This window comes from Staurois parvus, unplaced genomic scaffold, assembly GCF_062004578.1.
Source record: "Staurois parvus isolate SC_StPar_1 unplaced genomic scaffold, SC_StPar_1.0 ptg001108l, whole genome shotgun sequence".
Taxonomy (NCBI): Eukaryota; Metazoa; Chordata; class Amphibia; order Anura; family Ranidae; genus Staurois; species Staurois parvus.
Genome location: NW_028318904.1, coordinates 539,885 through 559,510, shown reverse-complemented (window position 1 = coordinate 559,510; position 19,626 = coordinate 539,885). Strand labels below are relative to the sequence as shown.

The following is a 19,626-nucleotide window of genomic DNA, read 5'->3' as shown; positions in this document are numbered from 1 at the left end:
ATCCAACACAGATGACATGTGTCAGCACCCCTAGGACATTGGGTATGGCCTTAGGATCCATATGATGTCATTTAGCTGGTGTTTAGTGCAGGGAATTAATAAATTAATTTGACATTTTAAATGATACCAGCTAATTAGTCCTTCATGAATTCTGTGGAAAAATCTAATTCTACGCCTAAAAGGTAATGCTTGTTTTTTTACTGCTTAAATCAATAAAATTAGGAATTGAAGGAGACTACCAGAATCCAAACCTACCAATATGTGCTCATTTGGGAGTCATTTCTGAAACTCCTTAGCTATGATTGGGGAGTTTTTTTATTCTAACCACACGATTCCATCTACAGCATGAAGTGATGGTCTGACAGGTTGTTTGAGTACAACATCAAATATATCAGAGACAAAAAAGACAAAAAAGATAGTCATCTATCGGCACTGTTGCGGATTTGGCATTTGTCAGCTTTATCAGAACTTTATAGTATTTTCAATAAAAATTTGTTAAAAAAGGAAAAGGTAGCAGTAAAGATCCAAAGTTTCCCAACACAATTATCTTTATTCTAAATAACATAAACTCTTCCATCTTCTATATCTCTCTGCACTGCTATCACTGCTAGACTGGTAATTGGAGGAGGCTGTATTGTCCATGGGATGGAGGCTGACCCTGTGACTCCAACTGCTGCTCCTGGGAAGGGTCCTTATCAGGTATGTAGAGAGGATTGTGCATGACCTCAGCCGAATTCTAAAAGGGAAAAAAGACATCCAGTGTCATTTGGTATATGCCTTTAAATAGTTATCCTGGATTACACCCTGCCGTGGAAGAGATACATCGATGATTATCCAATAGTGATGATTTTAGTCTAGGCCCTAGACCCTCCATGCTCCCTTATCCTGAATGACATCACCTACACTATACAGATCACTATCAGATAATCATCAATATATCTCTTTGTAACGGAGGGTAAGCAGGAAAGAACACACAAGGCAGACGGCAAACACTTAAAGCTTTATTAAAACAGACAACAGTCACTCAATGGGGAGTAGTGCAGGGAGAAAGAGTCCAAAATACTTGTAATCCAGCCCCGGTGGGCAAAGTTAAAGGCTCTACAGCAATTTGTAATCCAAGAGGCAGTTCATAAGCAGTCAGATAGCACAAGGGGAGCATACACTCAAGCAAAGCTGATGTGATAGTCCCAGGCAGAGCTGACAGCGTTTCAGGCAGGGCTGATGTAGCTTTTGGGATCCCCTTTCCTCCAATGGGGTTTAGGCAGAGCCAGGGGGCCACTAGAGTCCAGCTGGACCCCTCATTGGTTGCCCAGCAGAATGGCACAACAAGAGAGACCAGCACTGACCTCTTAACCCCCTGAGCAGGAAGAGAGGCAGAGGGGGGTCATTAGCAGGTGACAATGAAGAGAATGGAACTACAGTAATTTAATTTGTGGCTGTACACAGAAAGGACTGGTTGGGCAGGATAATTAGTGGGGGAAATACATTAATACAAAAGTAAGGCACTAATTAGGGATGTATACACTAATTTAATTTGGGACCTTTTGTGGAGGGGCGAGTTAATTACAGCTAGGGGTCTTTGGCACACAGGAGTGAATACTAATTGGAGGAAGCTCTTCCAGGAGGGATTAGGAACAAGGAATTAATACCTGGGACTGGCAGAGACCCATATCGTGACACTCTTCCTCCATGAATGATATTACTTCAAACCACAGCCTACCCTATAGACTCACAATTCGATCATGATTTATATATCTCTTTCTCTGTACACTCAGTTATCCTGGATCACTCTACCCAGATAATAAACATCACTATCATATAATTAGGGATCTCTCTCTCTCTATATATATATAAATATATACATACAGTATATATATATATATATATATATATATATACGAGGGGTGACTGAAAAGTTATCGGCCTACCCATGAAGCATTTGTCTTAGCCCAATTTTATTTTTGCTACTCATAGTACATATCTTTGCAAGGTTCCATACCAAATTTCTCACAAATAGCTTTTTCTTTATTTCAGTTATTAAAGACTGACGCGCAGAAGGTCATCATTGTCTGAAAGACGGAGAAAGTGAGCAAACGTGCTGTTATCCAATACCTGCTGAAAAAGGGAATGAGTGGACAGGACATTGACAAGGACATGATGGAAACATTAGGAGAGAATGCCTCTTCCTATTCCACCATTAAAAAGTGGGTGGCGGAATTCAAGAGGGGGAACCCCTCTGTCCAAGATGCCCTTCGCATTGGAAGGCCAGCAACTGCCTGTACGGAGGAAAACATCACAGCAACCCAGGATCTCATAATGGCAGACAGGTGTGTGACAAAATGTGTCATCGCAGAGAAAGTGGGCATATCCCAAGAATGTGTTGGACACATTTTAACAGTAGTGCTGGACATGCACAAGATGTCAAGTCAGTGGGTCCCGAGAATGTTGACTATTGAAAACAAACACCACAGACACGTCATGACTGCCGCAAACTTGACCCTCCTTGAGGCAGATCTTGTGAAATTTCTCAAACGTTTTGTGACCATGGACGAAGCATGGGTTCACCACTTTCAGCCAGAGTCCAAGGTGCAATCAAAACAGTGGAAACACCCCTCCTCCCCCACCCCTAAAGTTAAAGTCAGTCCCATCAGCTGGCAAGGTTATGGTCTCTGTTTTTTGGGATGCGAGGGGTGTCATCTTGGCTGAGTACCTCAAAAAGGGTGAAACTGTGAACAAGTGCATATTATGCTGCTCAACTGAAGCATTTGCGGGAGGCCATCAAGGTGAAACGCCATGGAATGTTGAAGAAGCATGTCCTTTTCCACCAAGACAACGCACCAGCGCACAAGTCCACCATTGCAATGTCGGCCATTGAGTCCTGTCGCTTCAAACTGCTTCCACACCTTCCCTACTCGCCAGATTTGGCTCCCTTGGATTTTCATCTGTTCCCTAAGCTCAAGCAACATCTAGCTGGAACCCACTTTCCATTAGATGATGATGTCATGGCTGCAGTGGAGCTGTTTTTTGACATGCAGGATGATACGTTCTACAAGGAAGGAATATTGGGCCTGCAGCACCGGTGGCAAAAGTTTGTGGTGCTGAAAGGGAACTATGTTGAAAAGCCATGAACGATTGAGCTTCCGACATCCTTTCATTGGTAGGCTGAGAACTTTTGAGTCGCCCCTCGTGTATATGCATATATATATACAGTTGCAAGAAAAAGTATGTGAACCCCTTGGGATTACGTGGAGTTTTGCAGGAATTGGGCATAAAATGTGCTCTGAACGTCATCTAAGTCACAACAATAGAAGAACACAGTCTGCTAAACATAATACTACACAAACATTAGATGTTGCCATGGTTTAATTGCACATAACATGTAAACATTCACAGTGCAGGGAGGAAAAAGTATGTGAGGCCCTAGCTTAATGGCTTCTCCCAGAGCTAATTGGAGCCAGGAGTGAGCCAACCTTGACTCCAATTAGTGTGATGATATTGGATGTGTTGCTGACAGCTGTCCTGCCCTTAAAAAACACACACCTGTTTTGGGTTTACTGGTTTCAAGAAGCACTGTCTGATGTGAACCATGCCTCTCAGAAAAGAGCTCTCAGAAGACCTACGATCAAGAATTGTTGACTTGCATGAAGCTGGAAAGGGTTACAAAAGTATCTCCAAAAGCCTTGATGTTCATGTGTCCACGGTGAGACAGACTGTCTACAAATGGAGAAAGTTTAGCACTGTTGCTACTCTCCCTAGGCGAGGTCGTCCTGTAAAAATGACTGCAAGAGCACAGCGCAGAATGCTGCATGAGGTAAAGAAGAATCCCAGAGTGTCAGCTAAAGACCTACAGAAATCTCTGGCACATGCTAACATTTTTGTTGACACATCTACAATAAGGAAAACATTAAACAAGAATGGAGTACATGGGAGGACACCACGGAGGAAGCCATTGCTGTCCAAAAAGAATATTGCAGCACATTTGAAGTTTGCAAAAGAGCACCTGGATGTTCCACGGCACTACTGGCAAAATATACTGTGGACAGATGAAACCAAGATTGAGTTGTTTGGGAAGAACACACAACACTATGTGTGGAGAAAAAAAGGCACAGCACACCAACATCAAACCTCATCCCCACTGTGAAACATGGCGGAGGGAGCATCATGGTTTGGGGCTGCTTTGCTGCCTCAGGGCCTGGACGGATTGTTGTCATTGATGGGAAAATGAATTGCAGAGTTTATCAAGACATTTTGCAGGAAAACGTACGACCATCTGTCCGCCAACTGAAGCTCCGCAGAGGATGGGTGATGCAACAGGACAATGACCCAAAGCATACAAGTAATTCAACAAAACAATGGCTGCAACAGCACAGAATACGCCTTCTGGAGTGGCCCAGTCAGAGTCCTGACCTCAACCCGACTGAAATGCTGTGGCATGACCTTAAGAGAGCGATTCACACCAGACATCCCAAGAATATTGCTACACTGAAACAGTTTTGTGAAGAGGAGTGGTCCAAAATGACTCCAGATCGTTGTGCAGGTCTGATCTGCAACTACAGGAAACGTTTGGTTGAGGTTATTGCTGCCAAAGGAGGGTCAACCAGTTATTAAGTCCAAAGGTTCACATACTTTTTCCTCCCTGCACTGTGAATGTTTACATGTTATGTGCAATTAAACCATGGCAACATCTAATGTTTGTGTAGTATTATGTTCAGCAGACTGTGTTCTTCTATTGTTGTGACTTAGATGACGTTCAGAGCACATTTTATGCCCAATTCCTGCAAAACTCCACGTAATCCCAAGGGGTTCACATACTTTTTCTTGCAACTGTATATATATATATATACATATGCCATTATATTAGATTAGAAGATGGACAATAGCACCTAGACAATAGGACTATCAGATAATCATCAATATATCTCTTTCACTATACATGCTATTACACCGCCTACACTGTAGATGTCATTACATTACATCAAGTTTATATAGCGCCAAAGGGTTTGCTCAGCGCTGTACAATAGAGGGGGGGACAATACATGAAACATTACAGCAACTACAAACAGCATACGAGGGGTTAGAGGGCCCTACTCTTTCGAGCTTACAATCTAGGAGGGAGGGGGTAGTGGTACAGGAGGAAGTGGCTGTGGGGGATGGAGTGGTAGGAGGAATGAAGGAGGACAGCTGTTAGGTGAGGGTGGGGTAGGCTTCCCTGAAGAGGTGGGTTTTCAGGGAGCGCCTGAAGGTGAGGAGGGAAGGTGACAGTCTGATGGATTGGGGTAGTGAGTTCCAGAGGATGGGGGAGGACCTGGAGAAGTCTTGCAGACGTGCGTGGGAGGAGGAGACCAGGGGGCAAGATAGGAGGTCCTGTGAAGAGAGAAGGGTACGGGTAGGGTGATACCTGGGAATCAGGTTGGTGAGGTAGTTAGGGGCAGTGTTGTGAATGGATTTGTAGGTCAGAGTGAGTAGTTTGAATTTGATGTGTTGGGCAATAGGGAGCCAGTGGAGGGATAGGCAGAGGGGGGTGGCAGAGGTGGAGCGGTTAATGAGGTGGATGAGTCTAGCCGCTGAGTTCAGGGTGGTCTGAAGCGGGGAGAGCTTGCACCGGGGTAGGCCGGTGAGGAGGGAGTTGCAGTAGTCAAGGCGTGAGATAATCGGGGAGTGTACGAGTAGTTTAGTGGTGTCTGGGGTAAGGAAGGAGCGTATTTTGGCGATGTTGCGGAGGTGGAGCCTGCATGTGTTTGTAAGTGATTTGACTTGAGGTTGGAAGGAGAGGTTTGAGTCCAGGATGACGCCAAGGACTTTGGCTTGCGGGGCGGGATTGATGGTGGTGTTGTTAGTAGTGATGGATAGGATGGCGGGGGGCGCGGGCAGGGGGGAAGACGAGAAGCTTGGTTTTGGAGAGGTTAAGCTTGAGGAAATGGAGCGACATCCAGTCAGAGATGTCGTTTAGGAGGTGAGTGATGCGGGCGGAGAAAGTGGGGGTGAGGTGGGGGGTGGAGAGGTAAATTTGAGTGTCATCAGCGTAGAGGTGGTAGTTGAAGCCGTGGGAGTGTATGAGTTTGCCAAGGGAGGAGGTGTAGATGGAGAAGAGAAGGGGTCCAAGGACAGAGCCCTGGGGGACCCCAACAGAGAGGGGGAGGGAAGGGGAGGTGGCACCGTTGTAGGAAACGCTGAAGGAGCATCGGGATAGATAAGAGGAGAACCAGGAAAGAGCGGTGTCTCTGATGCCAAGGGAGAGTAGTTTATTAAGGAGGAGGGGGTGGTCAACTGTGTCGAAGGCCACGGAGAGGTCCAGGAGGAGGAGGACAGAGTAGTCGCCTTTGGCTTTGGCGGTTAGTAGGTCGTTGGTGATTTTGAGGAGGGCGGTTTCGGTGGAGTGTAGTGGGCGGAAGCCGGACTGTAGTGGATCAAGGAGGTTGTTGTCAGTTAGGTGGGCGCTTAGGTGGTCGTAGACTAAGCGCTCCAGGAGTTTGGAAGTGAGTGGCAGCAGGGAGATGGGTCTGAGGTTGTTTGGGTCAGTGGGGTCCAGGGAGGGCTTTTTGAGTATGGGGGTGATGTGCGCATGCTTTAGGGGGGAGGGGAATACGCCGGTAGAGAGGGAGAGATTGAAGATGTGGGTGAGGGAGCAGATGAGGGAAGAGGGGGGTGACCGGAGGAGTCGAGAGGGGATAGGGTCCAGGGGGCAGGTAGTGAGGCGGGCTTCTGAGAAGACCCTGGTGACTTCATCAGTGGTAGCGGGGCTGAAGGAGTGCAGAGCTGGGGGGGGTTACAGTAAGCGGGGTCTTGGGTGTGCGGTTGCGAGGTCAGAGGAGGGAAGAGATGAGGGGGAGATGGGGGGGGGAGGCTAGGTGGGGAGGTAGATTGCGAGTTGACTACGTCCTTGTGGATTGCATCAATCTTGTTGTGGAAATGAGTGGCAATCTCGCGGGCAGTGAGTGAGGTACTGAGTGGAGGAGGGGGGGAGAGAGTAGGGAGTTGAAGGTGGAGAAGAGTCGGCGAGGGCAGGAGGAGAGGGTGTTGATCAGGTTTACGAAGTAAGCCTGCTTGGCGGCGTGGAGGGAGGAGGTGTAGGTGAGGAAGGCGGATTTGTAGAGGGAGAATGCACGGGGGGACCTGGTTTTGCGCCATAGTCTCTCTAGAGCGCGACTGCGGCGTTTGAGGCATTTAGTGTGGTCGTTCTGCCATGGTTGGAGCGGTCTAGGTTTGATGTAGCGTGTGGTTAGGGGTGCCAGAGAGTCTAGGGTAGCTGATAGTGAGTCGTTGTACGTGGTGGTGGCTAGGTCAGGACATGACAGTGGAAGGATGCTGTCGTGTAGGCGGCAGCTGAGTGGAGGGGGGCCGGGTTCAGGTTGCGGAGGTTGCGGCTGGTGATGGTTTGGCGCTCTGGGGGGGGGAGTTAGGGGAAGGGGAGATGGAGAACGTGAGGAGGTGGTGGTCGGAGAGAGGGAAGGGGGTGTTAGTGAAATGGTTGAGGGTACAGAGGTGGGAGAAGACGAGGTCCAGGGTGTTCCCATTGATGTGGGTGGAGGATTGAGTGTGCTGTGTGAGTGTGAAGGAAGAGGTTAGGTGGAGCAGTTGGGAAGTAGCCGGGCTGTTGTCGTTGATGGGGATATTGAAGTCCCCAAGGATGATGGTCGGTAGCTCAGAGGAGAGGAAGAAGGGAAGCCAGGCGGCGAAGTCATCCAGGAAGCGGGCTATGGATCCGGGAGGCCTGTAGATCACTGCTATCCTTACAATTATGTCATTATCACATAATTGGCAAATTATTTCTTCTATACATGACATTAGTCAGATCACACTGTCTACACTATACAGATCACTATCATTGATATATCTCTTCCTCTAAATACTCCGTTATTGTGGTTTATTTGGTGGAGGACCAGAGGAGGGCTGGACACAGCTGCCGGAGTCTGCTGAATGTTAAGGCCAGGGGAGGCAGAGATGAGGGGGTGCTGCGGCTGCACAAAGAGGCACAGGATCTGTAGGAGTTCTGTACTCCTCTCTTCTGTTGACTGCTGAGATGGAGGGTGGAAAGGGAGGAGAGCATCTCCATGACTGCACAGAGAAGTACAGAATCTGGCAGAGGAGTTCTGTCCTTTCTGCTGCCGACTGCTGAGATTGGGGAGGGGGGTGTAGAGACAAGCCTCTCCATGACTTCACAGAGAAACACAGGATCTGGTGGAGGAATTCTGTCCTCTCTGCTCTAGACTGCTGAGAAAAGGTGGGGGAGGGGACAAAGGGGGTGCCACAGCTGGAGGACAGGTGCAAGGGCCACATGAAATGACCTGGTGGGCCAGATTTGGCCCACGGGCATTGTGTTTAACATGTGACCTAGACTATACAGGTCACTATCAGTCACTTTCACTAATCATTAATATATCTCTTCCTCTACACACTCTATTGCTGTGGTTTTAAACTGTCAGGATTATAGAGAGGACTATCAGATAATCATCGATATATCTCTTCTTCTACACATTCCATTTTGTGGTTTAAACCGTCTAAACTATACAGATCACTATCAGATAATCATCAATATATCTCTTCCTCTACACACTCCATTATTGTGGTTTAAACTGTCTAGACCAGGGGTGTCAAACTGGTGGCCTTCCAGCTGTTGTCAAATTTCAAGTCCCATGAGGCATTGCAAAGCTGACAGATACAAGCATGACTCCCAAAGACAGAGGCATGATGGGACTTGCAGTTTTGCAACAGCTGGAGGGCCACCAGTTTGACACCCCTGGTCTAGACTATACAGATCACTATCAGATAATCACCAATATATCTCTTCCTCTAAATACTCTATTATTGTGGTTTAAACTGCTCATAGACTATACAGATTACTATCAGATAATAATCAACATATCTCTTCCTCTATATGCTACATTATTGTGGTTTAAACTGCTCATAGACTATACAGATTACTATCAGATAATAATCAACATATCTCTTCCTCTATATGCTACATTATTGTGGTTTAAACTGCTCATAGACTATACAGTTCCCTATCGGATAATCGTCGATATATCTCTTCCTCTACACACACCATTATTGTGGTTTAAACCATCTAGACTATACAGATCACTATCAGATAATCATCAATATACCAGCAATAACTTTGCCCACACAGAGACATACAGACTGCACTGCACACCAATGCAGTCTGATCAGTGCCCATCAATGCAGCCTCTCCAGTGCCCATCAATGCAGCCTCACCAGTGTCCATCAATGCAGTCTGATCAGTGCCCATCAATGCAGTCTGATCAGTGCCCATCAATGCAGCCTCACCAGCGCCCATCAATGCAGCCTCACCAGTGCCCATCAATGCAGTCTGATCAGTGCCCATCAATGCAGTCTGATCAGTGCCCATCAATGCAGCCTCACCAGCGCCCATCAATGCAGCTTCACCAGTGCCCATCAATGCAGCCTCGCCAGTGCCCAACACTGCAGCCTCACCAGTGCCCATCAATGCAGTCTGATCAGTGCCCATCAATGCAGCCTCACCAGTGCCCATCAATGCAGCCTCACCAGTGCCCAACAATGCAGCCTCACCAATGCCCATCAATGCAGTCTGATCAGTGTCCTTCTCCTCGGCTGTCTGTCACTGCCCAGCACGGAAGAACTGCAGGCAGCCCCTCCAGAGATCACAGACACCACCCCTCTATCATTTACTTGCTTCGCCGGCCGGATCTACATCTCCAGCACACAGGAATATCACTAGGGGTGGAGCCGAGGGGCAGGTGAGGGAGCTGAGGGAGGGAGAGGCAGAGCCAGTTAAGCGTGGTGATGCTGCTGGAATGAAAGTGAAAGTACACAGGGGATACCACTGTGAAAGTACGTAAGGGGATGCCGCCGTGGATCACAAATATTACAAAACACCTGGCGGGCCGGATAAATGTCCTCGGCAGGCCGCATGTGGCCCGCAGGCCGTAGTTTGAGGACCCCGGACTTAGAGTAACACAAGAACTTCATTTTTTTTACATTTAATGTATCCCCAGAAATCACTCTACTCCATTGTCCAGGAATTGTAGCTCACCTGCGGTGTGTCCGCTATTTCCTGATAGATGTGACCGGTTGGGTTGTAGACGGGAGCAAGTGATGCGTTCCCTGAATCTGTGGCCTTAGCATAGACTGTGACCACTTTCTTCTCACAATCTCTTTCCTGTAATTTCTATAAAATAGGAGGATATAGCATTAGAAAGCAGGACAGTGCAAAGAAAACTATAAATCTCGTTTTTGAAACATTCCACATTTTTTTAAACATTGTTTCATTTTTTATCTTGTTTTTACTATCTGTATACAATCTTTATATCTTAAATAAAGAGTTGCGCCTATGATACATAATCCATCTCAGAGTAGAGCAGAAATATTTTTCTTACCTGAGCACTGGCGCCCCCTTCTTTCAAGGTACCTGGAAAAACATTCAGACAATGTGTGTGTGTGATTGAAGAATGAGGAACCACTAAAACAACAAGTATTCCGAAATATTCCTTAGAGGAAATTGCAGGGTGGAGAAACCAGAATTCAGTGAGCGTAAATAAGACGGTTGGATTACGGTTGGGTAACTGCTAAATGTCAGAGCACAATGGAAAATTTGCAGCCGTTCAATCTCAACTTTACTTTTCTTACAGAAGGTTTCACGGTTTAAGTGATCCCCTGTATTGGCTAACATGTCCTAATTAAGTTATTAAAGACCTGTGTCAATGGCTTATGTTTGCTTCAAGAGGGCTTTGCAACCCCGTTGTAAGAGAAGCTCAGTACATATTGAAACCAGACGGCTGTTTCATGCTCATGCCTATGCGCATGCTCATAATTCTGAGCAAAGGTTCACTTCAAGACAGGCATTTACACGCACGCATGCACAAACATATTAATATGCACGCAAAATGGAATGGCATGCCAGGTATTGGAACTGGTGCCAAACTCGTATCCTGACTCTGCCTTTGCCTGATGTTCCTGTACCTCACTGCCCGGCTGTGTACCAATCCTGGCTGGTATCCTGACTCTACCTCTGCCTAATGTTCCTGTACCTCCCTGCCCGGCTGTGTACCAATCCTGGCTGGTATCCTGACTCTGCCTCTGCCTGATGTTCCTGTAGCTTGCTGCCTAGCTGTGTACTGATCCCAAATTGTATCCTGACTCTGCCTGATGCTCCTGAACCTTGCTGCCCAGTTGCGTACTGATCCTGGCTCATATCCTGACTCTGCCTCTGCCTGATGTTCCTGTACCTTGCTGCCCAGTTGCGTACTGATCCTGGCTCATATCCTGACTCTGCCTCTGCCTGATGTTCCTGTACCTCCCTGCCCGGCTGTGTACTGATCCCGGCTTGTATCCTGACTCTGCCTCTGCCTGATGTCCCTGTACCTTCCTGCCCGGCTTTGTACTGATCCCGGCTTGTATCCTGACTCTGCCTCTGCCTGATGCTCCTGTACCTCCCTGCCTGGCTGTGTACTGATCCCGGCTCGTATCCTGACTGTGCCTCTGCCTGATGCTCCTGTACCTCCCTGCCCGGCTATGTATTGATCCCGGCTTGTATCCTGACTCCTTCTCTGCTTGATGTTCCTGTACCTCCCTGCCCGGCTGTGTACTGATTCTGGATGGTATCCTTACTCCGTCTCTGCTTGATGTTCCTGTACCTCCCTGCCCAGGCTGTGTACTGATCCCGGCTTGTATCCTGAATCTGCCTCTGCCTGATGCTCCTGTACCTCCCTGCCCGGCTGTGTACTGATCCCGGCTTGTATCCTGACTCTGCCTCTGCCTGATGTCCCTGTACCTCCCTGCCCGGCTGTGTGCTGATCCCGGCTCGTATCCTGACTCTGCCTCTGCCTGATGTTCCTGTACCTCCCTGCCCGGCTGTGTACTGATCCTGGATGATATCCTGACTCTGCCTCTGCCTGATGTTCCTGTACCTCCCTGCCCGGCTGTGTACTGATCCCGGCTTGTATCCTGACTCTGCCTCTGCCTGATGTTCTTGTACCTCCCTGCCTGGCTGTGTACTGATCCTGGCTTGTATCCTGACTCTGTCTCTGCCTGATGTTCCAGTACCTCCCTGCCCGGCTGTGTACTGATCCCGGCTTGTATCCTGACTCTGCCTCTGCCTGATGCTCCTGTACCTTCATGCCCGGCTGTGTACTGATCCTGGCTTGTATCCTGACTCTGCCTCTGCCTGATGTTCCTGTACCTTCCTGCCCGGCTGTGTACTGATCCCGGCTTGTATCCTGACTCCGTCTCTGCCTGATGTTCCTGTACCTCCCGGCCCGGCTGTGTACTGATCCTGGTTTGTATCCTGACTCTGCCTGATGTTCCTGTACCTCCCGGCCCGGCTGTGTACTGATCCTGGCTTGTATCCTGACTCTGCCTCTGCCTGATGTTCCTGTACTTTCCTGCCCGGCTGTGTACTGATCCCGGCTTGTATCCTGACTCCGTCTCTGCCTGATGTTCCTGTACCTCCCGGCCCGGCTGTGTACTGATCCTGGCTTGTATCCTGACTCTGCCTCTGCCTGATGTTCCTGTACCTCCCGGCCCGGCTGTGTACTGATCCTGGCTTGTATCCTGACTCTGCCTCTGCCTGATGTTCCTGTACTTTCCTGCCCGGCTGTGTACTGATCCCGGCTTGTATCCTGACTCCGTCTCTGCCTGATGTTCCTGTACCTCCCTGCCCGGCTGTGTACTGATCCCGGCTTGTATCCTGACTCTGCCTCTGCCTGATGTTCCTGTAACTTTCTGCCCGGTTGTGTACTGATCCCGGCTTGTATCCTGACTCCGTCTCTGACTGATGTTCCTGTACCTCACTGCCCAACTATTGATGACCTTTTGTCTTGTGTTCTGGCCATGCACCTGTCTGCCGATCACGCGCCACTGTTTTCTAGTCCCTGGTTCCTGCGTGGTGCACTACGGTCATCTGCTCTCTGCAAGCATCAACTGGCACTGCTCCTTACACCGGCCCTCATGTCACTCTATGTCCTCACACCCCCTGTCATTACTACCATGGGTATTGGCAAAGAGGTTCCAGAGAAGCCCCCCTCTCCAGTTCCATCTACACCAGGTGACACCCATTCAAGTCTGGCAATGCAAAACCTGCTTGAAGCAGGTCAAATGCAAGTCAGAAGAAGGTTAAGTGCAGGTCAAAGGAGGTCTTAAGGAGGTAAATTGCAAATCAGAAGGGGGTCAAACAAAGGAGACTGAATGAAGGTCATAAAGAGGTAAGTTTCAGGTCAGAAGGAGGTCAACAGGAGGTTAAATGAAGGTCAGAAGGAGGTAAATTGCAAATCAGAAGGAGGTCAAACAAAAGGTCAGTAGTAAGCCAATTGTATGTCAGAAGGGGGGTCAGAATAAGTCAACAGGAGACTGAACAATGGGCAGAAAGAGGTACGTTTCAGGACAGAAGGAGGTCAACAGGAGGTCAAATGAAGGTCAGCAGGTACATTGCAAATCAGAAAAAGGTCAGTATTACACCAATTCCAAGTCAGAAGGAGGTCAAACAAAGGTCAGAAGGAGGTCAAACAAAGGTCAGAAGGAGGTCAAAAGAAGGTCAAATGAAGATTAGGAGGAAATCAAATGGAGATCAGAAGGAGGTTGTGACAGACCACACCGGAAAAGGGGCTTTTGGAGGGGACTGCAGGCTAGCCTCTTGCCTACTGACCATGGCCCTGGCATCTGAGGGAGCTCTCTTCTTTAATGTGTGCTTGTGGGGGGACCTTTGGAGTATTATACACGGGGAAGGCAGGAACCCCTCATAATGGGCACAGCAGGTGTACAGAGCCGGGAACTCAGCACAGGGATGGCGGCAACCCCTCTTAATGGGCAAAGCGGAGGTACAGACCCGGGAACTTGGCACAGGAATGGCAGGAACCCCTCATAATGGGCAAAGCGGGTGTACAGACCCAGGAACTCAGCACAGGGATGGCGGGAACCCCTCGTAATGGGCACAGCGGGTGTACAGAGCCGGGAACTCAGCACAGGATGGTGGGAACCCCTCATAATGGGCACAGCGGGTGTACAGAGTCAGGAACTCAGCACGGGATGGTGGGAACCTCTCATAATAGGCACAGCGGGTGTACAGAGCTGGGAACTCGGCACAGGGATGGTGGGAACCCATCATAATGGGCACAGCGGGTGTACAGACCCGGGAACTCGGCACGGGGATGGTGGGAACCCCACATAATGGGCACAGCGGGTGTACAGACCCGGGAACTCGGCACGGGGATGGTGGGAACCCCACATAATGGGCACAGCGGGCGTACAGACCCGGGAACTCGGCACGGGGATGGTGGGATCCCCTCATAATGGGCACAGCGGGTGTACAGAGCTGGGAACTCAGCACAGGGATGGTGGGAACCCTTCATAATGGGCACAGCGGGTGTACAGACCCGGGAACTCAGCACAGGGATGGTGGGAACCCCTCCTAATGGGCACAGTGGGTGTACAGAGCTGGGAATGGTGCAGGGATGGTGGAAGTTAGTTTTCTCTTTGCTCGTACCCGATCCACTGCTCTATGCGTCCTTAACCCTTTACACCGGCTGCACACAAATGTGTGGCCTCCCGGCATCTGGGCCTAGACGCCGAGTGGCCGCACATTTGCGTTCATGTAACAAAAAACGTGTGTGCTGAGAGCGCGCGCCCTGCGTGCTCCCAGCACACATGTGCGGTACTCATGGAAAGGTCCCGGTCCGCTCTTTCAATTGGGACCTTTCCCGATCATGATCCCTAAACCACGCCCCACCCGCACCCGCTTATCATACCCTGAGGAAGTCACGTGATCGTAACGCAACGTGTCAGCACGCCAGTTCCGGTGACGCACTTCCGTTTGGACGCCATTTTGGACATGTTCTGAAGACCCATGCAGTACACCCATACTAAGTGGTGGCAATGCTGTTTTAACCAGTTTTTTTATGTGAGTGGGCAATTGTACTTTTATTATCTGAAGTCCCAATGGAGGATGTTTTTTTTGCTGATGTTTCTGACGATGTGGATGGGGCTGTGACCTGAACGTCTTATTGGGAAGGATCTTATGTAACATCTCTGCCTGGGCGAGGCCTGTGTCTCTGGGATCGTGGTGAGATTTATAAGGCGAGCGGCCCTTGTGGTCTCCGGAGGTGAGGGGGCATTTCTGCCATTTAGGATTCCTGTCACCTGTTTTGAAGATCATCTTAACCCGAGCAGCAGTTTGTTGGCTTGCAGTCATTAGCCTGTGTTTTTGGGACATTTTTACTGATTACATGCACCCGTATGGTGGCATTTAGAGTGTTTGGACATTCATTTCTTTGATTTTATGCATGTTTATGTATTTATTCGTATTGGAATTTTGAGCTATTCACTACTGGCACTGGTCACATTGTGTCGTGTTTTCACCCCCTGAGGGGTCACACAATATTGATCATTAGTCCCCTATGTGGGCAGGGGGAGGTTTTTGTTGTTTTTTGTGTATTTTTTCCATCAGGAAAAAGGGTTCACACTATTTTATTGCTACAGGCATCACCTGTTCACTTCAATCAGCACTTTATTACACCGTGTTCCAAATTATTCTGCAAATGATATTTTTCTCATTTCCCTCAATAATTGATGTAAATAACAGTCGGCAGAATTCTCAGGTTACAACTAGAAGAGTACAATTCACATTTTATTGAACAAACCTCCTAATGATAACAGGATTTTTGTTCCAAATTATTCCACACGGTAAGTTTCAAAACACTTTATTATTATTATTATTATTATACAGTATTTATAAAGTGCCGATAGTTGGCTCAGCGCTGTACATTACAGAGGGGGACAGAACATGTGACAGAACAACAATACAATGCAAAACATGAGGGGATCGAGGGCCCTGCTCCTTGGAGCTTACAATCTAGGAGGGAGGGGATGGTGGCACAGGAGGTGATAGCTGTGGGGGATGGGGTGGTAGGAAGAGTGGAGGAGGTCGGCAAGTTAGCAGGGGTGGGGTAGGCTTCCCTGAAGAGATGGGTTTTCAGGGTGTGCCTAAAGGAGAGGAGAGTAGGTGATAATCTGATGGGTTGGGGCAGGGAGTTCCCGAGGATGGGTGACACCCTGGAGAAGTCCTGGAGGCGGGCATGGGAGGAGGAGACCAGGGAACTAGAGAGAAGGAGGTCTTGTGAGGAGCGGAGTGTGCGTGTTGGGCGGTACTTGGATATTAGGTCAGTGATGTAGTTCGGGGCAGTATGGTGGACGGCTTTGTACGTCAGTGTTAGGATTTTGAATTTGATCCGTTGCGCAATCGGAAGCCAGTGGAGGGATTGGCAGAGAGGGGAGGAGGACACTGAGTGGAGGCCAGTGGAGGGATTGGCAGAGGGGGGTGGAGGACACTGAGTGGAGGCCAGTGGAGGGATTGGCAGAGAGGGGTGGAGGACACTGAGTGGAGGCCAGTGGAGGGATTGGCAGAGAGGGGTGGAGGACACTGAGTGGAGGCCAGTGGAGGGATTGGCAGAGGGGGGTGGAGGACACTGAGTGGAGGCCAGTGGAGGGATTGGCAGAGAGGGGTGGAGGACACTGAGTGGAGGCCAGTGGAGGGATTGGCAGGGGGGGCGGAAACGGAGCGGTTGGAAAGGTGAATGAGTCTGGCTGCCGTATTCAGGATGGACTGAAGCGGGGATAGCCAGCGGCGAGGCAGGCCAGTGAGGAGGGAGTTGCAGTAGTCGAGTCGTGACATGATGAGGGAGTGGATGAGCTGTTTAGTGGTTTCTGGGGTTAGGAACGTGCGGATTTTGGCGATGTTGTGGAGGTGGAGTCTGCATGTTGCGGAGGTGGAGTCTGCATGTTGCGGAGGTGGAGTCTGCACGAGTTTGTTAGTGATTGGACTTGGGGCTGGAAGGATAGGTTGGAGTCCAGAATGACACCAAGTACTCTGGCCTGCGGGGCGGGTTTGATGGTGGCATTGTTCGATGTGATAGAGAAGTCAATGGGGGGGGGTGTCCGGGCTGGGGGGGAAGACAAGAAACTCGGTTTTGGAGAGGTTCAGTTTAAGGAAGTGGAGCGACATCCAGTCTGATATGTCGCTCAGTAGGTGTGTGATTCGGGTGGAGACTGAGGGGGTGAGGTGGGGGGTTGAGAGATAGATTTGTGTGTCGTCGGCATATAGGTGGTAGTTGAAGCCGTGAGAGTGTATGAGTTGGCCAAGGGAGGAGGTGTAGATGGAGAAGAGAAGGGGCCCGAGGACAGAGCCTTGAGGGACCCCAACAGAGAGGGGGAGTGAGGGGGAGGTGGTAGCATTATAGGTAACACTGAAGGAGCGTTGTGACAGGTAGGATGAGAGCCAGGAGAGAGCAGAATCTCTGAGGCCGAAGGAGTGTAGTTTTTTGAGGAGGAGGGGGTGGTCGACTTTATAGGTTGAAAATTGTCATTTGTTGTGTTTGCAGCAAATTTACTGAAATCAAAAGCTATTTCAATCAAACTTTTCCCAACATTGTAACTTTGTAAACATTTGAAGCGGTCACGTTACATTGTAACATAGGAGCCCTTATCTGATAGCAGATCACAAGTCTCGCATCCATTGAACTTGGGAGTTTTTGGACAGTTTCTGCTTGAATTTGTTTACAAGATGTCAGAATCGCCTCCCAGAGCTGCTGTTTGGATGTAAACTGCCTCCCACCCTCATAGATCTTTTGCTTGAGGATGCTCCAAAGGTTCTCCATAGGATTGAGGTCAGGGGAGGATGGAGGCCACACCATGACTATCTCTCCTTTTATCCCCATAGCAGCCATTGATGCAGAGGTATTCTTTGCAGCATGAGATGGTGCATTGTCATGCATGAAGATGATTTTATTACGGAAAGCATAGTTCTTCCTTCTGTACCAGGAAAGAAAGTGGTCAGTCATAAACTCCACATACTTTGCAGAGGTCATCTTTACACCTTCGGGGGCTCTAAAGGGGCCGACCAGCTCTGTTCCCATGATTCCGGCCCAAAACATGACTCCACCACCGCCTTGCTGACGTCGCAGCCTTGTTGGAACAGGGTGGCCGTCCACCAACCATCCACTACTCCATCCATCTGGACCATCCAGGGTTGCACGGCACTCATCAGTGAACAGGACTGTTTGAAAATGAGTCTTCATGTATTTTTCTGCCCAATGCAGCCGTTTCTGCTTGTGAGCATTGGTTAGTGGTGGCCGAATACAAGGTTTCTGCACAGTTGCAGGACTCTGGAGGACTCTACACCTTGATGTCCGTGGGACTCCAGAGGCACCAGCAGCTTCAAATATCTGTTTGCTGCTCTGTAATGGGATTTTAGCAGCTGCTCTCTTGATCCGATGCATGGATCTGGCAGAAATCTTCCTCAATGTGCCTTTATCTGCACCAACCCGTCTGTGCTCTGAATCAGCCACAAATCTCTTCATAGTGCGATGATCACGCTTACGTTTTCATGAAATATCGAATGTTTTCATCCCTCGTCCAAGGCATCGAACTATTTCACTCTTTTCAGCAGCAGAGAGATCCTTTTTCTTCCCCACATTGCTTGAAAATGGCGCTCTGCTTAATAATGTGGAACGCCGTCCTTTAGGAGTTTTTCCTTCAATTGGGCTCCCCGGCCAATCTAATTATCACAGATGTCCCAGATTGTTTTCAGTGATCAAAAGAGCCCTGACACACAATGCCATCCATGAGTTACACTGAAAAACAAAAGATTTCATCTTTGTGACCTTAAATAGAATTTGCAGAATAATTTGGAGCAGGGTGTAGATCCAATTGGATGATTACACTGAGTGTTCTTTTGTACCGTCACATGTTACACATATTTATTTATTTATATGTTGCCTTTTTTTGTGTTTTTTACTTATTATTTGTAGCGCTTCATCATTCTTTCTAATATTGTCATTTTACCCAGTGAAGGCAGGTCAGGTGATAGCAGTTTTCTGTAGGTTTCCATTTACGCGCAGAAGGTCTCATTTATCATCATTTCCCATACAGCGATCGGTGCCGCGCACTACCAGGGAGGGCAGGGTAAAATGGCGGGCACCGTTTATGTACTGCAACCCGCCCCTGCACTGCCCCCGTCCGGCCGTTTATACACATGGGCCGGATGTGGTTGAATCTGTTACTATTGCAATCTGGAAATCTGGATACATCCAAATCTTTGAATAACTAAAATTTCTGAAGTTTGATTCACTACAATACGAACCGAACACGTATTTCCCCCTTACGTTGTTCTATTCTCTTTTTCCATTTCCAGAGGAAGAAGGCGGCCAGCATGAGGAGGAGCACAGAGATGGCGGCGATGGCGGCGAAGGTGGCGATGGCGGTGTACAGCCGTACGTAGCTGAAAGAGAGGAAAGAGGACAACGTTCACTATATCTGCTCTCCCCGGACCCCGCATTCACTGTACCGTTCTCCCCGGACCCCGCATTCACTATATCCGCTCTCCCCGGACCCCGCATTCACTGTATCCGCTCTCCCCGGACCCCGCATTCACTGTATCCGCTCTCCCCGGACCCCGCATTCACTGTATCCGCTCTCCCCGGACCCCGCATTCACTGTATCCGCTCTCCCCGGACCCCGCATTCACTATATCCGCTCTCCCCGGACCCCGCATTCACTATATCCGCTCTCCCCGGACCCCGCATTTACTATATCCGCTCTCCCCGGACCCCGCATTCACTATATCCGCTCTCCCCGGACCCC

General features: G+C 49.1%; 1 protein-coding gene across 1 annotated transcript in view; it reads right to left on the bottom strand.

Annotated features, from left to right (window-relative positions):
- Positions 1-424: 424 nt before the first annotated feature.
- Positions 425-19,626, bottom strand: part of LOC149440236 (uncharacterized) — a 52,744-nt gene continuing 33,542 nt past the window's right edge. Inside the window, exons 4-7 of the mRNA XM_089658870.1 lie at positions 19,149-19,264; positions 10,377-10,408; positions 10,034-10,168; positions 425-736 (exon numbers count right to left, since the gene is read on the bottom strand). Of these exons, the coding sequence (XP_089514996.1) occupies positions 608-736; positions 10,034-10,168; positions 10,377-10,408; positions 19,149-19,264 (412 nt within the window). The 3' untranslated portion in view covers positions 425-607. The remainder of the gene's footprint in view (positions 737-10,033; positions 10,169-10,376; positions 10,409-19,148; positions 19,265-19,626) is intronic.